Genomic DNA, 20,212 nt, shown 5'->3' with positions numbered 1-20,212 from the left:
ACGTAACAGAACTCCAGAACTAAAATCTTATAAGAAAGTATATGCAATATTGTGGTATCGCGGTATAGATCAAAACGTGCTTTATACAAGTGTGGATTGAAGTTAAGATGACCAAAATTCATTTTTTTTATTAAAAAGTTACGTTTCTTTGAAGTGTAAGGCGAAGTTGCACCTATGTGACATTACTAAAGTTCATGGGTCAAATCAGGTACAACAATGTTCGTACTAGATCCATCATTTTCAAATATACAGTCAGTTAAGAGTTCTGAGAGAAAAGTAATTACTGTATCAAATATTTTGAATTTCCTTTTGAAGTCTGGTACATAATACTTAATATACATACAGTTACAGAGTATTGATAATAATTTTCAGTCTGATATCAATCAAGCATTTAATAATTAATTTTAACGAACTAAATTTTAAAGTAGATTTATTTATTAGATCAGAAAAGGAAGTACTGTCCATAGACTATTTTGCAAAAACTCAGAAACCAGGCTCTAAATAAATATAGGAACACACACAAACGAGAGGATTGGAGTAATTATAAACAATACCGAAAGCTCACAATTAGTCCAATAAGAGCTGAAGAAAAAGCTTAAAACTTGTAGATATAACTCGACTATGTTTTTGCAACATGTAGATGAACTAAACAACTTTATTACTGCTATGTATTACTGCTGCATTATACTAATTATAGATTGACAATAAATGCATTTATGTTTAAATAAGTCTACTACTACTTCTTGTAATCCAAAAATTGTATAGAAGATTATAGAGAATTAAATATTGGAAAATTTAAATAGTAAAAATCTAAAAAAATATGAATTTGAATCTGAATCCTTAATTTCTAAATGTTAATCAGGATCTCGTAAGGGTTATAGTTGACAAATCACATTATCTCAGGTATTGGATGATATTTTTAAAGTTTCTGATAATAATAATGCTAGGGTATTGGATTTTGGATTTCATCAAGGCCTTTAACATGGTAAAATATAAGTTACTCTTGGCTGTATTATAATATATGGGTTTTAGTGATTCATGTCAATATTTTTAACCAATCGGAAGCAAAAAGTAATGCCGAGTAGAAATAATTCATCAAAGGTTCTTGAAGTGACTTCTGGTATACTCCAAGGCAGTATTCTGGAACCTTTGCTCTATATATACACAACTAACAAAAAAAAATTACTGCAAATACCATTGCTATGCAGATCACCCACAGTTGCATCAATTTATTAATGAGAAGCTTCATATACTATACTAGAGAACTGAGAACTTTCCGTTAAAAATTAATCCAATTAAATTATTAGATATTTTATTCTGCAGCGATGACCATAGATCAAATATTTAAGACAGCCTAAGTTTAAAATTAAATGTTGTTATTGTCTTATTAAAAATGACTGGAATAATACCTATGATTATCTTTACATTTGTTTCAGGTGCCTGGAAATACAATGAGCTATTAGGGAATTCTTAAAAGCAATAGAAAACGCTAACCTCAGATGGCTAAAAATAAGAAATTGACAGATGTCAGCAAAGTCTTTTACCTGGAAGAATTTCATAATAACTGTCATTAGAACCTTTAATGAAAATTAGATTTATTTTGCAGATGACCATTAGGGCGACTGTAATTGGCAATGAGAATGATATTTAAAATTACTGTATTTATATGGGTAGACACTACTTTAATTGCTTAAAGGAAATAGAAACACTTAACAAAATGTCTTTGAAGAAGTACTTCGAAGACTAATATTACAGAGTTCCTGAGGATTAATTAGAGGGTAAAAAAGTCGTTCTAGACTAAAAATTTCGAAAGCAATGGTACTTATGATTAGGCCATATTTTTGTGCCAATTTTCTTAGTAAATGTCTACTATTCTTGACCATATTTTGATAAATAATTGGAACTGGATTAAAAGGGTTTTTGCACAAGAAAATGTGTTTCTTTTTCAATAATTTCATACCAAAACGATTTTTGTACCTCAAAAACTTCTTGAGTTAGAGGCAATTTTGTTCGTCAAGGTCCAAATGCCGTCAACAGTAATATCAAGATTTTTAGGCATCAGTGGACATTTTTAGGTATAACTTAAGAACCACTTGGAATATTTTCATAATTCTTTTACACTAATATTACAGAGTTCCTGAGGATTAATTCAAAGGTAAAAACGTCGTTCTAGACTAAAACTTTTTAAAACAATGGCACTTTCGATTGGGGCATATTTTGAGTGGCAATTTTCCCAGTGAATGTACAATATTCTTGAAAATATTTTGATAAATAATTAGAACTGGATTAAAAGGGTTTTTGCACAAGAAAGCGTGCTTCTTTTCCAACAATTTCATACAAAAACGATTTTTGTACCTCAAAAACTTCTTGAGTTAGAGGCAATTTTGTCTCTTAAGGAATCAGAAGTATGTTCAAGTGCCTGAAATAAGTCGCAGTTACTTTAGAATGCCTGGAAGTAATACGGAAAAAATACTTTAAATAAATTACAAATAATTTCGGTTATTTGAAAGAATCATAGAAAAAAGAGTCTTGGAATGGAAGTTACGCAAGTTTGGCAGATGATATCACCATATAATGGGTACCTTTGTCCTGGAAGAAAAACAGCCTTGGAATACAAAATGACTTGAAAATGCAAATCAGGTGCAATCAGGATGAAACAACTTTTAAACACAATAAATGAGTGCATTTGGCTAGGGAACATAAAAGTACAAAATGACTGTATACACCTTTGTTATTATTAATATTATATTGAAAATATTAAATGCCTAAATCAGAATTAGGAAAGATAGTAGACCTAAAGAGTGTGCACACATTAAAAATGGCTTAAGTAAGGCAGGCCAAAGTGTTTGTACAACTATGATTTAAAGTGTTTACTATCGATATACTTTGCCCATGCCTACAATGCAACGTTTAGGGTATAAACAATAAAGTCGGGGTAGCACGGGGGATCTGACGCAAGCCGGGGCTAAAGCACGTATCGCAAATGACCAAAAGCAGAAAATGGCTCAACAAAAAAAAAAGGGAAAAATATGGAGCGCGATGAAGTTTTCTAGTTTAATGCCGACTACACATGCATCATGCATATATTTTATCCCTCGTCTAAGGAGGGGGATTTCTACTAGACCGTATTATTTTCCTCTTTTACGGTTTTCTTATAGATGATGGCTTGAATATTGAATTTGTGCGGCAGCTTATGGACGTGAATAGGAAATCACGTTGTGAAATTGCTGGATAAACTTCAATTTTAATTTTCGTTCCGAGTTGTGACGGATGAATATCGCAGCGATAAGGTAAAATGTTTCTTGTCGATGTATGCGAGATTGGATTTAAATATGTTATTCCGTACGATACAGTGCAATTTTATTACGTGAAGAAGAAATGTAATATTATTGCTTTCAATATGGCTATGTAGCAGAGTATATCAAGTTCTATATTTATTTTTATTTATCTACTTTATAAAATGAAAATATTTCTGATTATTCAGGTCATGAATGTTGTTTTTTGAACAATGTATCTGGTAAAAATCTAGGAGTTTTGAAATTTTTGTATTTTGATTATACAAGATTGCTTACGAAAATTGATTATTTATTGAAATTTAAAAAAAATATTTTTTCTTTGGTTATAATCTTTATAATGTTAAAAAGATAAATTATTTTTTGACTATACTAATACAAGTTTCATTAAATTGGAAATAAATGTCTTTATAATTTTTTTTTGTATCTGCTCATATGTCATTAAATTTTTGTTATTTTTCTTATTTACTAGTTTAATGTTTAAACTAAGATAGGGATATGTAAATGAGAATTCGACTTTTCCACCATTTTCTATATCATTGTTTCGTTTTCTTAATAGTGTTTCGATCGACTGGAAATAGTGTTTTTCTGGTGTAAAGTATCTAATTATACCCGAAAAACATTACTTTATTCCCATCCTCTGGTAATTTTTAAATTGTGATAGGGATATTTAAAAGAGAGTTCGACTTTATCGCCGTTTTCTATATCATCGTTTCATTTTCTTAATAGTGTTTTAATCAACTAAAAGTTATATTTTTCTGGCATAAAGTGTCTAATTATACCCGAAAAACATTACTTTATTCCCATCCTATCCTAATTTTTAAAATGAGATAGGGATATATAAATGAGGATTCGAGTTTTCCACTATTTTCTATATCGTCGTTTCATTTTCTTAATAGTGTTTGGATCGACTAGAAATAGTGTTTTTCTGGCATAAAGTGTCTAATTATACCCGAAAAACATCACTTTATTCCCATCCTGTCCTAATTTTGAAAAATGAGATAGGGATATATAAATGAGAATTCGAGTTTTCCACTATTTTCTATAGCATCGTATTTTTTCGTATTTAAAGTATTAATTTTCTTGTATCAACTGGAAATTGTCTTTTTCTGGCCTAATCCTCGAAAAATATCACTTTATTCCCATCCTCTTCTAATTTTTAAACTGAGATAAGTTAATGAAATCCAAATGACAAATGCCAGGGGATGAAAATTACTTTTGATAAAATAAATTTATGTATTTATTCAGGTTATAAACGTTATTTTATAGATCAACATTGAATGCGAATTCTCAAATAGGTTCTCCTGGAAAATTAGTCACTTTTGGATAAAATTAATGGAAAAAATATTTATGCGCAGAAATTGGTTGTTTTTAAAGATAACTCCTGATAACTTTGACTAAAAAAATCTACTATTAATTCAATTCTAGGCATTTGAAGTCGTTTAAAGACACTTTTTGTTTCCTTGAGACAGTCATTTTGGGTTTATTGCTAATATTTAGAGTAATTTTTAATTTTATTCCAGACAACTGAACTCTTTTTAAGTTTCTGCCTTAAAGCCAGTTCCTTTGGGTTGCTAAGTAATTTCTCGTATGCAGTGGCTTTTACAATCATTTCTTATATGCTCCAAATATTTACAGTAAATTCGAATTTTATTCCCAGGCATTCAAAGCCATTTTTTTATTGTTTGGTTCTAGATCGGAGAATTCTGGTGCTCCTAGGCTTAACCATATTGACTTGAGAGACATGCGTCTTGTTGCAAATGAATGTTCTAATAGCGATTTTCGAATCACTAAACCTTTATTAATTAAAAACACATTTAATAGTAAATTACTATACCAAGATTAAAAATTCCATTTCATTTAAGTTTTTCTGGCTTCAAATAATCCAATCAAACTTTGTGCTTTCTATATTTCATATGAAATAAAACTTCATTATTAAATAAATAAAAAAACAACTTTTTTCCACTATAAAGCAATAAAACTAATAAAAGTCCAATTCCACGTTAACCGCCGTACACCTTCTTTCGGTACTTTTGTCCTAATCGAAGCAACTTCGCGATCCCATTTTCAACTTTTCACACGCCAACAACAAGCGCAAACAAAAGAAAAACTTGGAAAAATATGACCAGAGACCTGATGATTTTCGTTCGTCAATTCCCCACGGGAATTCTGGCAAACTTTCGCTCCTACTCGGCCTTAAGAGTGCATTTGGCTTAATGACGGCACCCGCCTTGACCGATAGATAACCTCAAAGTTTCCCCTTGGAACTTTTCCCGAAAACTTTTTATGACGGTTATAGGATGAAACAGCTTTTTGAAACACCTACTGGATAAGTTAATGCGAGGTAAGTTTTTTTTTAAAAGAATCTGGATATTATACTTGTCCATTTCCAGAGGATTAAGGGAGGCACTTATTTATTTATAGGGCTCGTCAGAGATTTTTATCGGAGAAAAAGAGAGAGAGAATAAAAAAAAGGGAAAAGAGAAAAGAAAGAGAAGAGAGAATTCGTAGCGATAATATTTTAAGAATATTCTTACTTAAAAACATAGTGCTATATTATATTTATTATATTTTTTTTAAAGAAATTTATTTCAGATTTTAAACTGATCTTCTGTATCAAGTTTTCCCATAAATTTCACAGTAAAGCGAAAATAAGTCTATTTAAAATAATATCTATAATATTAATTTTTTGCATTTTTTGCATAATAAATAAAATAAGAAAAAAATCATTTCTACCAATTCGTCACTACAATGTTCCTCTAAATTTTATTAAAAACTCAGATTATGTTTGAGAATTTACATCCCTCATCGATGGATATACAATAAAGGTCAAAGGTTCTGTAGCAAAGGTATAGGGTTGCTAAAAGTCTATAAACTAAAAATACTTATTTTAATTTCAGGTCGTTTCAAGCCGCTTATTGTTTCTTTCAGGAAATCAAAGTGCTTTTTTTAATGTCTGGAATAAGTGACAAATGGCATCAACTGCCTGGAATTAATAAGAAATTACTTAAAATTCCTGGAATAAGTGAAAAAAGCTTCAACTATATGCAACTAATATGGAATTTAATTAAAATATTGTCAAACAAGTCCTGGAATTCATAGAAAATCAAAATAAGAGTATTTAAAATATCTGAAAGAAATGTGAAGTGACTTCAACTGCCTGGAATTAATAAAAATCGATTGCTAATTTCTAGAATAAGTAAAAACTGCCAGATATAATAAGGGAGAAACTACTTCAAGGCAATTAAAGTTATTAATTTCTTCTAGGCATTTAATGTAATTTCTTACTAATTTTAGGCATGCTTGATAAGCCTATTTTTTCCAGGAAACTGAAGTAATCTCCTAGAATAAGTGGGAAATGGCATCAGCTGCCTGGAATTACTTAAAATTATTGGAATAAGTGAAAAAAGCTTCAACTGTATGCAATTGATAAGGAATTCAAATAAAAGATTTAAAATGAGTGGAAGAAATAAAAAGTAACTTTAACTGCCTGAAATTAGTCACAAATAATTCAATTCCTGGGATTCATAGAAAATTAACTTAAGAGTTTATGAAATATATAAAAGAAATATGTGTAAAAGTGGCTTCAACTGCCTGGAATTATTGAAAAACATCCCTCATCGATTTATATATAGGGTAGGTCAACAGTATGGCAATAATTTTGCCTAAATGAGACAGAGCAAAAAGTTCTATAGAAATAGTATAGGGTTGCAAAAAGTCTATAAGTCTAGCGCTAGGTGGCTCACAAAGAAGTTATCATAAAAAATTTATTTATTTTTTTATGAAACGTCCTATATATTATCTTACAAAAATTATTACACATAAAAAGCGTTGTACATTGATTAAACATTTTTGAAATTTGCATGCGACGTTGCCAGGTAATTAATTTTTTTTGTGATTTTTTTTGTCTTTTAGAGGGAAATATTAACAAAATATCATAATATTATAATCAAACTGAATTATTTCGTAACTGAAAATGCTTTATAACAGCAGTTAACACCAGCAAAACTGGCCAAATAAATTTATTTGTTTGATTATAGCATACATTTTGACCCGATTTTCCCAAATATTAAATTTCTGATCAAATCCACAAAAACCCGAATCACGAACGATCTCGAGCTACTTGCTAACGTCCTTTTTTTGTATTAAATTTTTGCCAGATTTAGTACACTGAAAATAAAAATGCTCGACAATTAGTTCCTAATTGAATAACAAAATAAAGAAATAATACCAGGAAGTAAATACTAACTTTACTTTTTAACTCTTTTACTTCTTCCCTTAGGAAATTCTTTCCACTCTTAGATAAGAATCCGATCAATTCCTATTCAATGAATCTTAAGTGTCAATTCTAGAAGATATGACGACTGTTAGAAAGATACTCTAACAGCTCGTTTTGAACCAACTTTATTGCTAGAAAGTCAACGTTTTGGCATCTATTTATGCCTTCCTCAGACTCAATCATCGGACAGAGAGTTTCACATTTTCTTCAAGTTTTCTTAATAGTAGTTCGTTGGCATTTAAAGTCGCTTTTTATCAATTCAAGGCAGTAAAGTTAGTCATTTGTTCTAGGCACTTGAAGTAATTTCCTATTTTAATTTAAGGTCATTTCAAGCCGTTTATTGTTTCTTCCAGGAAATCGAAGTGCTTTTTTTAATGTCTGACAAATGGCATCAACTGCCTGGAATTAATAAGAAATTACTTAAAATTCCTGGGATAAGTGAAAAAAGCTTCAACTGTATGCAACTAATATAGAATTCAATTAAAATTTTAAAATAAGTGAAAGAAATAAAAAATTTCTTAAACTACCTGAAATTAGTCAAAAATAATTTAACTCCTGAAATTCATAGAAAATCAAAATAAGAGTATTTAAAATATCTGAAAGAAATTTGAAGTGACTTCAACTGCCTGAAATTAATGAAAGTCGATTGCAAATTTCTGGAATAGGTAAAAACTGCCAGATATAATAAGGGAGAAACTACTCAAGGCAATTAAAGTTATTAATTTCTTCTAGGCATTTAATGTAATTTTTCACTAATTTTAGGCATGCTTGGTATGCCTATTTCTTCCAGGAAACTGAAGTAATCTCCTAGAATAAGTGAGAAATGGCATCAACTGCCTGGAATTACTTAAAATTATCCGAATAAGTGAAAACAGCTTCAACTGTATGCAATTGATAAGGAATTCAAATAAAAGATTTAAAATGAGTGGAAGAAATAAAAAGTAACTTTAACTGCCTGAAATTAGTCACAAATAATTTAAGTCCTGGGATTCATAGAAAATCAACTTAAGAGTTTATGAAACATCTGAAAGAAATATGTGTAAAAGTGGCTTTAACTGCCTGGAATTATTGAAAAACATCCCTCATCGATTTATATATAGGGTAGGTCAACAGTACGGCAATGATTTTGCCTAAATGAGACATAGCAAAAAGTTTTATAAAAATAGTATAGGGTTGCAAAAAGTCGATAAACTAAAAATACTTTTACCTACGATGGGTGGCTCATAAAGAAGTTATCATAAAAAATTTATTTATTTTTAATGAAACGTCCTATATATTATCTGAAAAAAATTACTAGACATAAAAAGAGCTTTACATTGATAACATTTTTGAAATTTGCATGCGACGTTGCCAGGTAATTAATTTTTTTTTGTGATTTTTATTTGTCTTTTAGAGGGATATATTAACGGAATATTATAATCAAACGGAATTATTCGTTCTAAGAATGTAAAATTGGCTTATTCCGTAACTGAAAATGTAAATTTTTTCAAATGCTGAAATTTTCTCCGTTGTTTGTGGTTAATATCCAATCTAATAAAACTGGTTGTTTACTTAAATTTGATATAATTTTATAAATATTTAATACAAAACCAGTGCTATTAGATGGGACATTATGGACGAAAAACTGTGATTTTCCAATTTTGGCGTACTTATTCAAATACACCTCCTTCCTGCTGTTCCTGAAGTCTCAAATTATCGGAAACCACTGATTTGGTCACGCAATTCTTCAATATTCTCAACTGAAGTACGGTATACCTCGTTTTTCAAGTGTCCCTATAAAAATAAGTCCAGAGGATTTAGGTCGGGAGACCGTGGAGGCCATGCAATTGGTCCACCTCTTCCGATCCAGCGTATCTGGTGTACATGATTAAAAAAATCACGAACTTCTAAACGAAAATGCAGAGGTGCCCCATCGTGCTTAAACCACATCCGTGCTCGTCGGACCCCCAACGGCACATTTTTAAGAAGGACCGGCAAATCATTCCGAAGAAATTCCAAATACTGGTGACCATCCATCCGATCTGGCAATATAAACGGTCCAATTAGATGTTCATCGATAATACCTGCCCACACGTTTAAAGAAAAACGATGTTGGAAGTTTGTCTGGACCACTGCGTGAGGATTCTCAAAGGACCAAACATGTGTATTATGAAGATTGGTTATACCATTACGAGTAAAAATAGCTTCATCGGTGGCCAAAATCACAAAATGTTACTCTTTGGGGATAGTCTGTAGGTAGCAACGCCTGGACTCTCTGGACGTGATAAGGGTACAGTTGGGCCTCATGTAATATGCGCCACGCTGTTACATGTGACACTTCTGGGACCTGTTGGGCTAACCTTGTGCTTATTCCTGGATTTTGTTCCACAATTTTCTTTTCGTCAGTTGTTTGGTACAACATTTGCTACAATAAATTATTAATGCGTATTCTAATATCACGGCGATGAACGCAAAATACAGATATTTATTTTTCAATTTATTGTTGAACTCAGGTTTATAACTTAATTTCTGTAGGACTTTTATTACATTTTTTTTTGAGAAATCAACTTGTTGTGCTTAAAATTTTTCGGATAAGTTGTGAAACACCCTGTATAAATATTGAATACAAAAACAGTGCTATTAGATGGGACATTATTGACGAAAAACCGTGATTTTTCAAAAGAATTTCTTACTGGACAAATGTTTGGGGTGGGTGGGGGGGTAAGGGTTGTTTTGATGAAAAACAATATTTTTGCAGAAAATACCTATTCAATATTTAATTTAATACCACTATTTATTTAAACTTAATATATTTTTTCATATAAATATTTAGTATAAAAACAGCATTTTTAGATTGGATAATATGGACGAAAAACAATGATTTTTCAGAAGAATTTCATCAAATATTTGAGGTGTAGTAATCGAGTTTAAAGACTAGCTATGTAAATCCCTTGTCAATTTTTTTAAATGTCGACATTTTTCCCTTTTAGCTGGTTCGTGGTTAATATCAAATCTAATAACATAGTTTGTTTACTTAAATTTGATATAATTATATAAATATTTAATATAAAAACAGTGCTATTAGATGAGACATTATGGACGAAAAACCGTGATTTTTCAAAAGAATTTCTTACTGGACAAATCTTTGGGGTGGGTGGGGGGGGGGTAAGGGTTTTGTTGATGATAAACATAATTTTTGCAAAAAATATCTATTCAATATTTAATTTAATAACACTATTTATTTAAATTTGATATAATTCTACACGTAAATATATAGTATAAAAACATCGTTATTAGATTGGATAATATGGACGAAAAATAGTGATTTTTTAGAAGAATTTTATTAAATACTTAAGGTGTAGTAATAGGGTTTAAAAGCTAGATATGTAACTACCGTGTAAATTTTTTTAAATGCCAAAATTTTCTTTCTTTTGCCAAAAGAATCCTATATGATAGAGGAACATATGTTTACAGATCAGCAGCTTTTAGGCGTTCTTTTAAATTTGTTGCTGTGCAGATATAAAAATGTAATAAATTAAACGTTTTGTTGCTAAACCTCGAAGCAATAAAATGACTGAACTTTGACATGCTATCATTGGTGACCCGTTAAAGTTAGTTAGATCAAATTTGGATTTTATAGTAAAAGAAACATTTAAAATTACAATAAAAGAAATCATTTGTGGTTAAATCATAACATAATAAAATTTCAGCAATTTTTGTAGGACATATTTTACTCAGTGAAAGTGTAAAAAAGCTTAACTTTGATTGGCTGTCATTCGTGACCTGTCAAAGTCAGATGTTCCAAATTTGGATTTTACGGTAAAGTAATAATTTAAAAATGCAATAAAAGAAACCTTTTATTGCTAAACCTTCAAACAACAAAATTACAGTAATTTTTAAAAAGTATGTCTTAATCATTAGGAGCGTAAAGAGGATCAACATTCATGACTTGTTAAAGCCACATTTTTCAAAATTAGATTTTATTTTCAATTCATTAAAAATTACCTTTAAAAGCCTGGAAATCTGAGCAGTGGAACAGTCTCTCCCAAGAACTAAAGGAATTACCTCTCCGAAATAGTTTTGGGTGAAAATAATAATTGATTTTGTTTTTTCTTACATGTACTGGCAAAAAAAAACAGTTTTACGTGTCTCCGACTAGTTTCGCCCTTCTCGCTTTCTCGCATCAGCGCTGCCTCCCTATCTGAGCTGGTATCCCCATTCCCCATTGAGGGTATATAACTTCATGAGTAACGTGCATGTCTTTTTTTTTATTAATATTTTTCTTAGTGGTTTTTCTTGATTTTTTTTGTTTTTACATTCCTATATAAATATAAGTTCTTTTAATTTTGGCTCATAAATATTTAAAATGTATTGCAACTGGAATGTAAATAGTTGTTGACACTGGTACACACAGTTGCAACTGGAATGTAAAAAGGGTTGTCTCACTTGTACTACAGTTTACTGATGGTGCAGGCAAACGGTTATTTTAATCATGGGACAGTTCTATTTGTCATAATAAAATAAGTGAACACAAAAATGTTACTTGATTATAAAACTGACAAATAAAATCTTTTCGTATTTGTATTTTATATTCTATACACCAAAACCAAAAATTTACTAAAAAATCGTTAAATAAATATTAATTTAACGATAATAATATATGATGCGTTGCTTGGGATTAAAAAAAAACTTAACTCAAAATGAAGATATCAATATTCCAAACACCCGATCGTCAAAAAAAAAACTTCTCTCGCACGAACTGCTCGCTTTGGAAGCGAAATCGCTCGCGAAATTTAAGTCTCGTTTAAGCTCATGCAAGATCGAGTCTGGGATAAAAAAAACCGAACCCCCTAAAAGAAATGAATTTCTAAAACCGCACAAGTTTCACGGTTACTAGACGGCGACAGTTTCTCTCACGGTGAAGGATAGTCGGATCGTGTTCCAGATTGTCGGACGTTCGATGACGGAGATTAGATTTCCCCCGGAGAAGAAGTTTTCCCCGAGTAGTTTTAAACGTGTTTGATAACTTTTCGGGGCCGTTTTTCAAAATTCGATATCACAGAGATTTTCTTGGGCAGCGTAATATTTTCAGGTTAAATATCAATATTTAATTCTCATTTAAAAATATTTTAACTATTTCGTTAAGTGCTTGAAGAAAATATGCAAAAAAAAACATGCCTCAACAAAAATTACCTTAAATTGAAGAAAATTTAAGAACGTTGGGTTTGTTCACTGTTGAAATTGATGCGAAATATGGAAAATAGGGAAATTTAAAAAATTAACTAAATATCCAATTGTTCAGATTGAACATGATGCGTCAACAAGGCGTACTGAGGCAATTTCACATTTGAAGGGGGTAATTTAAAAATAGATTCGACATGATTTTTACCATTTCGCTTTGGGTTATTTAAATGCACTGCTAGATCTAGGTAAGAAATTTTACAAAAAAGGCAAATTTGTAACAAAATGCTGTACATAACTATTAGGTATAATTTCGTTTTTCGCAACTAGGTCAGTCGTCAAGGATGGAAATGGCGCTATATAGCATAGTCTGCTCCCTAAATATTGTAATTTTAACTAGTTTAAAGAGCTTCTTTTATTTTGAAGTGTGTGCTTCTAGTAATCTTAAAGTTTATCTAGTGTGGGAAAGTGAAGTTTAAAAGTCATGGGCAACAAATCAGCCACATGACAAAATATTTATATGTATATGAATCCAAATATATATAAATATAAAATATTACTGTCAGTCTTTAACAGGCATTTTAGACTAATTATGCTAGAAATTTCCAAGCAACACAGGATAGTTAAATAAACGTCTATTTTTGGTTCATACCAGGTGTACATTTTTGGTTAAACTTGTCCGCGTAATATAATAAGTTAAAAAATGTATTATTATATTTATGTTATTCACATCTAATAATAAGGTTTATTACAAGTTAATAATATACGATTATTATTTCATAAAAGTTAAACGTTTACACGACAAACTTACAGAGTTATTCTCCAAAACAAATTAAGAAACGACGTTCTCAACGTCTTACTTTCGGATCTACAGGATGTTAAAACTTAAAAAACAAGTTTTTTTGAAAACAAACTTTATTTCGATTGTGGATATTTTTTAATTTGCAAATATCTTTTATGCATCAAGGGTTATTTTTTGACGTACAAGAAAAAAATTAATTCTTACAAGTAAATATTTTTTCATTAAAAAAAGTACACCACTGCCTTTGTATAAAATAAATTACACTTTTTAAATCCTTGTTTAGTTTTGAGCAAATTTGTGTTTTTGAGTTTTTTTCATCTAAGCCACTGTTTTTACGTAAATTCATAAAGACCATTTTTGGACTGGTCAATTTGATAATATTTACTCACCAATTACTTTTCTTAAGTTTATTATTTTAAAATGAATTAACTTATAAATTAATTCAATTATCCTTAATCTAAACTGTTTGCACAATGCATACCTTGAATAAAAAAATTAAATTAACTTGATTATTATATATTAAACTCGATGACATAATTTTAAAAAAAACTTTAAGATTTGCCGTATAAAAAATAATAATATTCCCAATTTTGTTAAAAACGAATACCTAATTTATGGACAAAATTTAAGAAAAAAACACATAAAATTTTTCGTCCTGTATTTGGGTTGCCCTTGACTTTCGGACTGAAGAATTTAACTTACCCTCATTTTTTTTTAAAATGAATATGCTGTTAAATTATTTATCATTATTTATGGAACAACCTAGACTACCGGACAAAAGTGGAGAAATAAAGTGTCTTTTGTGTTTATTTTTATATTAGTATATTTGATCATTAATTTTTTGTTTTTTTTTAAATATAATTTTGTTTCTAGTTTTCAGTACCTGAATAAAAATCTAAAAAAAAAAACAAGTGACAACTAATATATTTTATTCTTGTTTTTTCAGGGGACAAAAGTGGAGAAACACTATTTTTTATTTATTTTTTATACACAACGTATTAGTTAGTTGTACATACAAAGGCTAATAATGTGTAGCAAAACCCTTATTTTTTATAACTTCAGCACACCGACTTCGCATAGAGTTCATTAGGCTGTCAATATAATCTGCTGAAATGGAATTCCACTCCTCTTGAAGAGCTGTGAATAAATCATCCTGGTTTCTAAATTTATCTTTATTTTTTTGTCTGATTTTCCTATATAAATGGTCCCATAGGTTTTCTATCGGGTTTAGATCCGGACTTTGTGCGGGCCATTTCATAAGGGGCACATTGTCTTCAAACCATTTCTTTACTACTTTTGCGGTATGCTTTGGATCGTTATCCTGCTGAAACGACCATCGAAGCGGCATATTTTCTTCTGCGTATGGAAGCATATGATCCTGAAGAATTCTTAAAAATTGAAATCTGTCCATTTTTCCTTTAACTTTTCTTAATGGTCCTACTCCTGATCCGGAAAAGCAACCCCAATCCATGATATTGCCTCCTCCATGTTTCACAGTTGCCCTGGTGTACTTTGGATTAATTCTAGTATTGGCAGGACGACGAACCTATTTCGTTCAATCAGATCCGAATAAGCTGAACTTACTTTCATCAGAAAATAAAACCATTTTCCACTTTTGGGTTGTCCAATCAAGATGTTCCTGTGCAAATTGAAGTCTAGCCAATCTATTCTTTTTATTATTTTTAATTAATTTTCGGAGATCAATACTCAGATCTATTGCGCGAGGCATTTTGCACAAATCGTATATAACAGTTTAACACTCAACGTTAAGATCAAACTAATGATAAATAATCACTTTAAATACCAAATAGGTTATATTTGGAATGTTTATTCACTTTTATCCGCATAAAATAGCATAAATAATTTTTTGATCAACTGATAAGGTAGTTGATCAAAAAATTATTTATGCTATTTTATGCGGACAAAAGTGAATAAACATTCCAAATATAACCTATTTGGTATACAAACAAGAAGGATGTGTTTTTATGCTGCAATAATAGAGCTAAATATTTTCTACTAAAAATGTAAAATAATATCTTGTATGTTAAGATGTTATTGTTAAATTTGTAAATGTTTCTTCACTTTTGGCCGGTAGTGTATATAATTAACGATACCTTATATTTTCTTTTTGAGAAAGTTTTGACAAACTACATTTTTATATACTGAGAATAGAACTGGATTTAGAACTCCTAGTTAACGCTGTTTATATTTTTCCAGGCAGTTATGAATATTAAATATTTTCTTAAGAAATATTTTTTCTAGTTATACTCGCCCCAACTGCCTGGAAAAAAACATTTGAACGAAGTAAAAACTATTATAGAAAAATTAACTAATTTAGGTTACCTTAAAGTAATTGACGCTACTCTGTTTCCGACTTTTCCTGACAGTTGAGGTTAATAATTTTTAAATATATCATACCCCAAAAAAATTTACATTTTAGACCCACAAATTGTACTAAATCTTGAATAAATAATATCCACCACCTGTGATTGACAAATATAAAAATTATAGTATTTTATTGGCATAATTTAAATGAATCTGACCCACATATTTTTCCATAAATTTAATCGAAAAAATGGGCATACATATAATATTCCAGGAGGGCATGTTTGAGAGTTTATATTCCTGATCGATTTATATATCCCTTAATATTTATAAGCTGAATTACCAATTTGTCCCAATAAATTTATCAAAAAACTGATACATTAGAATATTCCAAAAGATCATGTTGAAGAATTTATAGGTTTTAAAGGTAAGGTAAACTTTCTTCCAGGCAGTTATTTTTTTAAAAATATTGTTAAGGTAGTTGAATTAAGGTATTTTTTTTGTCTTTTCCAAGTCTAGGATTCTATTTAGGATTCTAGTTTTTTTTTCTAGGTAGTTCCTTATAGTCATTTTTTCAGTACCTAAACTAGATAAAAAATTGGTTCAACTGCCTGGACAAATATTCAACTTTTTTCCAAGCTATTGGGTTATTTTTTAAAATTTAGGCCAGGCAGTTAGAGTACGCATTTTTGTCTGCTTCAGGTATTAAATATTATTTTTAAATTCTTGATTTCAGCGGACGAGTTTAAGATTTTCGTTTTATCTCCATCAACTGACTGCAAAAAAAACCTTTTTTAAAAAATCAAAAAAATAATTTAAGAAAACAAAGAAAACAGTTAATTTGTTTTTAAATTTTGTTTAGACATTAAACTCGTTTCTCCATTACCTAAAGAAATTGGTTCAACTGCCTGGACAAAATGTTCCCTTTTTTCCAGGTAGTTGAATTAATTATCAAGTCCATTGTAGATTTCTGTAAAAATATGTATAAAATAAAAAGCAGAAATAAAAAAAATGTAGATTTTTAAACAGTTTTACATCAAAATTAATTAAATATTCTATGCAAAATAAAAAAGAAGAAAATCAATAAAAATAAATAAAATAAGCGCTATGGAGACATTTTATTTAAGAACTCGTTTTCTTGATCGATTTAAATGATTGAAAAATTAAAAAAAGGCTTTAAACATCTATGACCAATTTAGGGACCAACTTGCACTATTATAATTAGGGCTTATTTGCTTTAACAACTTTATGAAAAATAATTTTGAAAAATTTAAAATATACAACTTTTTAAAATTATCATCCATTTTTACGATGTTGTTTAAGGATTGATTTTCATGATCGACCTATATACAAAAAATGTTTTTTTTTTCAATAAAATAATATGTAAGACAAATCAAATTAAAAGGAAAACTCAATTTGTAAAATATTACAAAAAATCGTTAATTTGGAATTTTTTAATGAAAGTAAATATGTAAAAAAAATAAATATAAAGGCAAACACACTATAGTCTTTACGTTTTAAAGTTTTTTAATTAAATTTTTCTCCAATGTGTCTATGAACAAATATTTAGCGGCACACAAATAATTAATGATTAAATAAAATAAATAAGGTTTCTTAGGAGAAACCCAATTTGAGAATTCATAGTCTTTATCAAAGAGTATAATGACTAAATATAACCATTCCTGAAATAGCAAACATTAAAAAAAAATTAATTAGGCTTTAAAAGTTTGAAGAGTTAGGAACGGACAATTCTTGAATAAAATAGAAAATTGGGTTCATGCAGATGCAGTTTTGTTTCTTCAAAAATCAGGATAAAAATTTCAAAGACTGAATTCTTACAGCAAATGTTTTAAAAATTCATGTCCCTCGTCGATCACTATAATAATATTGCTATAATTTAGTACAAATATTTAATATAAATAATATGGTTTTAACACTAGTTATGGACCTATTGCCTACTGATATACCAACTGGTAGAGTGCCAAAAAGCTAAGAATAATCTAGAACAAAGAATACTAAGCATGGCACATGACCACACATGTTTCTGCTTACTGGCTTCTTCATGATACGATAACTAGTATACCCTATGCCACTGCTTTTAAACATTAGAGTTGTTTTTTCATTACCTGAAGTAAGTAAGAAATAGGTTCAACTGCCTGGACAAAATGTTACCTTTTTTCCAAGTGGTTGAATTAATTATCAAGTCCATTGTAGATTTCTATAAAAATATGAAAAACATAAAAAACAGAAATAAAAAAAAATGGGGATTTTTAAAGAGTTTACATCCAAATTAATTAAAAATTCTATGCAAAATAATTAGGAAGAGAATCCGTAAAAATAAATAAAAGCTTTGAAGACATTTTATTTCAGAACTCATTTTGTTGATCGATTTGAATGATCATAATGGATTTAGAAAAAACTTAAAACATTTATTTCCAATTTAGTGACTAAATTGCACTATTACTATTATAAATGCTTATTTCTTTTTTTAACATTATGCAAAATAATTCTAAATTAAAATATACAACTTTTTAAACTTATCATCGATTTTTACGATGTTGTTTAAGGATTGGCTTTCATGATCGATCTATATACAAAAAATCTTTTTTTTTTCAATATAATATGTAAGACAAATTAAATTAAAAAAAAAAACTCAATTTGTTAAATATTACAAAAAATCGATAATTTGGAATTTTTTAATGAAAGTAAATATTTAAAAAAAATAAATATAAAGGCAAACAAAAAATAGTCTTCAAGTTTTAAAGTTTTTTAATTAAAATTTTCTATATTGTGTCTATAAACAAACATTTAGCGGCACACAAATAATTAATGATTAAATAAAATAAATAAGGTTTCTTAGGAGAAACCCAATTTGAGAATTCATAGTCTTTATCAAAGAGTATAATGACTACTTATAACCTTCCTTCCTGAAAAAGCAAACATTAACTAGGCTTCGCAAGTTTGAAGTTTCAGAAAAGGAAAATTCTTGAATAAAATGGAAAATTAGGTTCATGTAAATCATGCAGTTCCGTCCCTTCAGCAATTAGGATATAAAATTTCAAAAAGTTTTACAGCAAATGGTTTAAAAATGCATGTCCCTAGTCCATCACTATAATAATATCGCTATAATTTAGTAAAATTATTTAATATAAATAATATTGTTTAAAGACTAATGGACCTATTGCCACGGATTTGTTAGCAAAAAGCTAAAAATAACCTAGAACAAGGAATACCAACGATGGCACATGACCACACATGTTTCTGCTTACCGACTGCTTCATGGTATAATAACTAGTAAACCCTATATCACTGCTTCCCTATGGTTTTAACGAATCGATTTTAGTAAGAGCCTTTGACCTTTTTTTTTGTACAGTAGCATGCAATGGATATTATGTACAAGATAATGTAAATTTTAAGCGAGATAATTGGCAATGAAAAACGATGTCTTACATAATGGCTTGCGATGAAAATAAAAAGAAAATGAAACTTGACATGCCGCATGCACTGACTAAACAATGAGGTTCTTACCCGCAGGGCCGGCTCGAGCCCAGCGAAGTCTTTCTGCGTGTGACTTTCCCACGGTTCGAGTTCGACGGCCGCGTCTGCGCCGTCGAAATCGTCTAAATATTTTCCTCTTGCGTCGTTCTAGGATAATATAAGTAAAAATTTTTTTATTAGTTTATGTAGTCCTACTCTGGTAGCACTAAGTTTAAATTCTCTTAAAGTTTTGAGTACTAAAGGGTTTGGATTAAACGTTGAAGGATTTTTTTTAGCGTTCTATTTTGGAATATACGTAAGGATCTATTTGTCAAAAAAAGGGTGTTTCTTATCCAATAAGTACATATATAAAAGCTACTTGTACCTTAATAAGGTTTTGAGTTAGAGGTAATTTTGTCCAACAAGATCCATGAATTATGAAATTTGAAGAACATAATGCAATATTAAGATTTTTATTAGTTAAGGGCATTTTTGAGTATAAATCAGGAGCCACTGTAATTTGAAATTTTGACAGACATATTCCATTATTCATTTTGCAATATCGGTTAAACATATCATTTACAAAATACGAAATACAGAAATATACAGGAGCCTGCAATAGTGCGTCTCTCTTCGATAAACCCTATATAAATATACAGTGCCACTCTTTTTTATTTTATTTTTGGGAGTATAAGCTACTTAGTATATGCGCTAAATATGGCTACTTTGTCATGCGCAGTTTGATTGAATAATTAAAAAATTATTACATCGTTTATTCTCTCTGGATAATGTAATATACAAACGTTCCTTGTACCTCAAAAGCCTTTTGAGTTCGAGAAATGCTTGTAAAAGTTCCAATAGAAACTAAAAATCTAT

The 20,212-nt window shown here is 29.5% G+C and overlaps 1 protein-coding gene across 8 annotated transcripts in view; it reads right to left on the bottom strand.

Annotated features, from left to right (window-relative positions):
- LOC126734302 (fat-like cadherin-related tumor suppressor homolog) overlaps positions 1-20,212 on the bottom strand; it is a 450,385-nt gene that overhangs the window by 148,018 nt on the left and 282,155 nt on the right. For 6 of the 8 annotated variants that reach the window (XM_050437862.1, XM_050437863.1, XM_050437865.1 and 3 more), the window contains exon 17: positions 19,388-19,504. The exons of the other annotated variants lie outside the window; for them this stretch is intronic. In XM_050437862.1, the coding sequence (XP_050293819.1) occupies positions 19,388-19,504 (117 nt within the window). The remainder of the gene's footprint in view (positions 1-19,387; positions 19,505-20,212) is intronic. 8 annotated transcript variants of the gene reach the window in all.

Source organism: Anthonomus grandis, chromosome 3 (genome assembly GCF_022605725.1).
Source record: "Anthonomus grandis grandis chromosome 3, icAntGran1.3, whole genome shotgun sequence".
NCBI classification, from domain to species: domain Eukaryota; kingdom Metazoa; phylum Arthropoda; class Insecta; order Coleoptera; family Curculionidae; genus Anthonomus; species Anthonomus grandis.
This window is presented reverse-complemented; position numbering and strand designations above follow the sequence as displayed.